Below are 5894 nucleotides of genomic sequence, written 5' to 3' on the forward strand. Positions count from 1 at the left end.
CTTTGCTTGACATGGTATCAGAGCCCTTCACTTTGTGAAGTTTACTACTACTCCTTCAATGGCAGAATCTGTCATTCCTTCATCTTCCGCTCCTATAAACACTGTTTTCAATAATCAGTCCATAGATCCTTCAAGTCCTTTGTTTCTTAGCAATGGAGAAAATCCAGCACTTAATCTGGTTGGCAGTGCATTTTCAGAGGACAACTACAACACATGGAGTCGATCCATGCTTGTTTCTCTGAGTGCTAAGAACAAGTTATGTTTTGTTGATGGTTCAATGCCAAAACCAGCTACTGGTGACAATCTTCTTCCAGCATGGACCAGATGCAATGATATCGTGGTCTCTTAGATCCTGCATTCAGTTTCAAAGGATATTGCTTCAACCATAATCTACATCAAGTCTTCTCAGGATATGTGGGATGACCTCAAGGCAAGCTATTCTCAGAGAAATGGTCCTCGGATTTTCCAGCTGCAAAAGGCCATTGCAGCCATTACTCAGGACAATTCCTCTGTAAGTCATTACTATACTCGGCTTAAAATTTTGTCGGAGGAACTCAATAACTATAGACCCATGTCTGCATGCAACTGCTGCAATTGTGTTAGAGTTCAGTCCATCATTGAAATTCATGGCCAAGAAAAAGTTTATCAATTTTTAATGGGGTTGAATGACTCATTTGCTACTGTTAGGGCTCAAATTCTTTTAACCGATCCTTTGCCTTCTTTACATAAAGTTTTTTCTCTTATAATTCAAGAGGAAAAACAAAGAGAAATCACAATCAATTCTCTAAGCCATGAATCTTCTGCCCTAATGACCAATTCCACCCCTGCTCCTATTTCCTCTCCTACTGTCAATCATGAGCCTATTGCTTTTATGACAAAATCTATCCTAGGGAATGAATTTGTCAAACAGAACACCTATAGGAAAGGTAAACCTATTTGTTCTCATTGTGGATTTGTTGGCCATACTGTGGAGAAATGCTATAAGTTGCATAGTTACCCTCCTCGTTTCAGATCTACCCGAGGCAAACCAATTCAGCATTCAGCAAACCAGGTGCATGATTCTGGTTTAAATGCTCAACAAACGTTTTCTCCTCATCTGTCTATGATCTCTGAGCAGTACAAGAACATAATGGATATGATGAAACAATATTCATTGTCATCACCACAGTCCTCTGCACAGCCCCTGCTCATTTTGCTCATTCTGCTGTTGGTGCATCAGGTTATCATTCATCTCTTAATCCATGATATTATGTGGTTTCTGCATCTTTTGTTAATATGGTTCCTTCTTCAAAACAACATAAACACTCTTGGATAATAGATACTGGTGCAACCGACCATATGGTTAATTCTCCATCCTTTTTCCCTTCCATTACTGCTATAGTTTCAACATATGTAAACGTACCTAATGGTTCCATAGCAGCTGTCACACACATTGGTACTATTAAACTCTCAGAAAATCTTACATTGACTGAAGTTTTGTGTGTTCCCTCTTTTACCTTCAACCTCAATTCAGCTAGCAAACTTATTAAAAATCTAAGATGTTGTTTCATCTTTTTTGCTAGATATTGTTTTATACAGAATTTGCACCATTGGAGAGTGATTGGGGTGGGTAAGGAAGAAGCTGGATTGTTCTACTTGCTGCAAGAAAACAAGGTTCCAGCATCAGTTTCTATTCCTCCTTTTAAGCAGCATGTTTCTTTCAATTCCATAAAAAAACCATCACTTGATGTTTGGCACTATAGATTAGGTCATCCTTCTATTGCTAGAATAAAGCTTTTAGATACGCATGTTTCTGAAATATCTTGTAATTCAGAGAGTGTTTGCCCAATCTGTCCAATGGCAAAACAACACAAACTCTCTTTTCCTGTAAGTACTTCAATTTCCATGTTTCCATTTGATTTAGTTCATTGTGACATCTGGGGTCCTTTGGCTACTAAATCTATAAATGGATCAGTTTACTTTCTTACTATTGTAGTTGATTTCACTCGTTTCATTTGGGTGCATTTGATGCAACATAAGTCTCAAACCAAGTCTTTAATTCAAGCATTCATTAATTTTGTTCAAACTCAATTCAAATCAAAAGTCAAATGTCTAAGGTCTGATAATAGACTTGAATTCAAAATGAATGATTTTTTTTTTTCTGCTCAAGGCACTATTAATTAGCTTAGTTGTGTTGAGACCCCACAACAAAATGCTATAGTTGAAAGAAAACATCAACACTTATTAAATGTTGCAAGGTCTATTCGGTTTCAGTCACATCGTCCTTTGAAATTCTGAGGAGATTGCATTCTTACTACAGCTCACCTTATAAACAGAATTCCCACACCTTTACTTTCAAATAAATCTCCACATGAGTTACTATATTCTGTTGTGGCTTCTTATTCTCATCTTAAGGTCATTGGTTGTTTAGCATATGTGTCAACTTTGTCTAGGAATAGAACAAAGTTTGATCCTAGGGTATTCCTTCCATATTCATTGGATATTCATATGGCATGAAAGCATACAAGTTTTATAATCTTCATACTCATTCTATCATCATTTCTAGACATGCAGTTTTTCATGAAACAACTTTTCCCTATGCTTCTCCTTTGGATCATACATCTACTCCACTACATGACAATGTTTCTCCATTCATTCATGTTCCTGATTTTTCAGATGAAGATGTTTTTACATCATCTTTTCCACAACCAGTCACACATAATTCCCCTCCTTCCTTTAGTGTTCCAGATTCTAGTCATTCTGTTCCAGAAACTTCTGTTTCTGAAATTCCTATATCAATTACTCAAATCTCACCTGTTTCTAATCTTTCTGCAGATGTAGCTTCACCTAGTTCTGTTTCTAAACCTAATCATTCCATTCCTGTTTCTTGTCCACCTCTTAGAAAGTCCACTAGGGTCAAATCCAAACCTAGTTACTTGCAAGATTTTCATTGCAAATTGGCTTCCACTTCTCCACTTCAATCTACTTTAATGGATGCAGATTCAGGTAAGCCTTATCCACTGTCTTCATTTGTTTCTTACCATAATTTGTCACCTCCTCACAGATCTTTCTGTTTAGCTATTTCTTCTCAGTTTGAACCTAAATTCTATCATCAAGCTGTAAAGGATGCCAATTGGCGTGCAGCTATGCAGGCTGAAATTACTGCACTTGAAACAAATCATACATGGGTTGTTAACTACTCTACCACCTAACAAACATCCTATAGGGTGTAAGTGGGTTTATAAAGTGAAACATAGGTCTGATGGCAGCATTGAGAGGTACAAGGCTCGGTTGGTAGCAAAAGAGTATACCCAATGTGAGGGTTTGTGATGAGTACCAAATATTGCATATTTGAACCCCTTAATTTACATTTGTTAAGCCTTTAGCTTTATTATTTTTCTGTTGTTTTGGTTAGTTTTGGTGTTTTAGTGATTTGCAGGCTATTAAGAGAAAAATGCGGCTTTAAGGTGAAATTTGCAACTCATTCCATTAATTCTGGGGCTTAAGACACTTCATGGAGCATTGGCAGCAAATTGGGATCGAGCGATGATTTGCACCCGACGAGTCCCACTAAAAAGGCCATATCTAGAATTTTATAGCTTGGATTGAAGCGATCTTGGTGTCATTGGAAAGCTAACTCAAAGATCTACAAATTCATATGTCACAAGAGTAGGCTAATTCCGATTGGAAGTGCACTCGATCGCACGTTTAGTGCGATCAAGCGCACTCGCTCCCTGTAAAGCAGAAAACATGTTGCCCGAGTGCGATCGAGCGCACTCGGCCGACCTGGCAGTGCTAAAACCCTAAAATTAGCTTATAAATATCATTCTTTTCCATTGTAATCGGACGGAGACGCGCCGGGGGCGCCGTTCTTGGTCGTTTTTCGTGTTTTCTAGGTTTTTATAGCTTGGAACTCGAATTCTTTTGTAAGTTTGTAATTTTAATGAAGTAATTTAGTTTCTTTATGATTTCTTTTGTCATAAGAGGCTAAATCTTCAACTAAGGTTGAAGATGAAGCCTCGCCATTGATTAGTTTTACATTTTTATGTTTTGTTCGTACAAATCCGTCGTTTAATGTAATGTATGTTCGTTTCAATTCAATTGTGTGACAAAATTGTGATTGATTGTTGTTTATAAATCGTGAAAATGTTGGATATTCGTTGTATTTCATCCAACGGATACATCGAATGATCTGATTGAGACTTATATCCATTGTGATTTACGGATACAGTGGATGATTTGATCTCAATTGGATATTCGTTGTGATTTGTAATAGAGATGGATGCATCAAATGATTCAATTGGTTTATAAAAAACAATAGAACATATATAGGGTTTAATTGTTTGTCGGATGCATGAATGAAAACATGAGAATGTATGCTTTGATTTGGTGAGGTGAATTCTAAAACCTTAGTCGTTTATCTTTTGATTATTTTTATTTTATTTAGTTGATGTTTGTTTATTTTCAAAATCAAAATCATTCAGAACTATGTTAAGATATAATTGATTTAGATAAAAATTAAATTTCACAAACACAATTCCCTGTGGATCGACCTCGCACTTGCACACACACTATATTGCACACGACTCGTGCGCTTGCGAGTACAATTAAATTTGTACATCAGTTTGGATTATCATGAAACCTTCTCACCTGTGGCCAAAATGACAACTGTTAGGGTTTTCTTAGCTGTTGTTGCAGCCAAGGGATGGTTAATTCATCAATTGGATGTTAATAATGCCTTCTTACATGGAGACTTAGATGAAGAGGTGTACATGACCATGCCTCCTAGATTTGCTGTTAAGGGGGAGAACAAGGTTTGCAAATTGACAAAGTCCTAATATGGTCTGAAGCAGGCTTCCAGGAATTGGTTTTCTAAGTTCTCTGCTACTTTGATTGATCTTGGCTTTATACAATCTAAGGCTGACTACTCCTTGTTTACAAGGCTTCATGGTGTTTCTTACATTGCTCTCTTAATCTATGTTGATGATGTGGCCATAGCAAGCAATGATTCTAAGGCAGTTTCTGAGTTTATCACTCTGCTTAATGATAAGTTTAAGCTGAAAGATTTAGGCCCTTTGAAGTTTTTTTTTTTGGGACTTGTCTCTCAACGAAAGTATGCCCTAGAAGTTCTTGAAGATTCAGGTCTCTTAGCTTCCAAACCTGTTTCTTTTCCCATGGAACAAAATCTTAAGCTCTCCAAGGATGTTGGGGATCTTCTTCCTGATCCAACTAGTTACAGAAGGTTGGCTGGCAGGTTACTTTATCTTACCATAACTTGGCCTGATCTAGCTTATTCTGTTCAAGCCTTGAGTCAGTTCATGGATCAACCAAGACAACCTCATCTAGACGCTACTACTAGAGTCCTGAGATATGTCAAGAACTCTCCTGCTCAAGGGCTTTTGTTTTCTGCTAAGTCAGATTTTTGTCTAAAAGCTTTTTCAGATTTGGATTGGGCAGGTTGTGTTGATACTAGAAGGTCAATCACTGGCTTCTGTGTGTTCCTTGGTAATTCATTAGTTTCTTGGAAATCAAAGAAACAACACACCATCTCCAGGTCTTCTACTGAGACAGAATGTAGGGCTATGGCATCTACTGCTTGTGAACTAACATGGCTTGTCTCTCTTCTTCATGATTTTCATATACCTCATCCAAAGGCTGCATTGCTCTTCTGTGATAGCAAGTCTACTTTGCATATAGCTGCCAATCCTGTTTTTCACGAGAGAACTAAGCACATAGAGATTGACGAGATTGACTGCCATTTAATTTGTGAAAAGATTCAACTTGGTTTGTTCAGAATTTTGCACGTGTCTTCTCAGAACCAACTGGCTGATATCTTCACAAAAGGCCTTGGTTTTAAGGATTTTTCTAGGTTACTTTCCAAGATGTTTGTCAAGGATGTTTGCCATCCATCTTGA

General features: G+C 37.4%; 1 protein-coding gene across 1 annotated transcript; it reads left to right on the forward strand.

Moving 5' to 3' along the window:
- The first annotated feature begins 4640 nt into the window (after positions 1–4640).
- Positions 4641–5894, forward strand: LOC132171352 (uncharacterized mitochondrial protein AtMg00810-like). The gene is made up of 2 exons (XM_059582651.1): positions 4641–4793; positions 4899–5894. The coding sequence occupies exons 1-2, from the start codon at positions 4641–4643 to the stop codon at positions 5892–5894; spliced, it is 1149 nt and encodes a 382-aa protein (XP_059438634.1).

The sequence above is a fragment of the Corylus avellana genome, chromosome ca1 (genome assembly GCF_901000735.1).
Source record: "Corylus avellana chromosome ca1, CavTom2PMs-1.0".
Taxonomy (NCBI): Eukaryota; Viridiplantae; Streptophyta; class Magnoliopsida; order Fagales; family Betulaceae; genus Corylus; species Corylus avellana.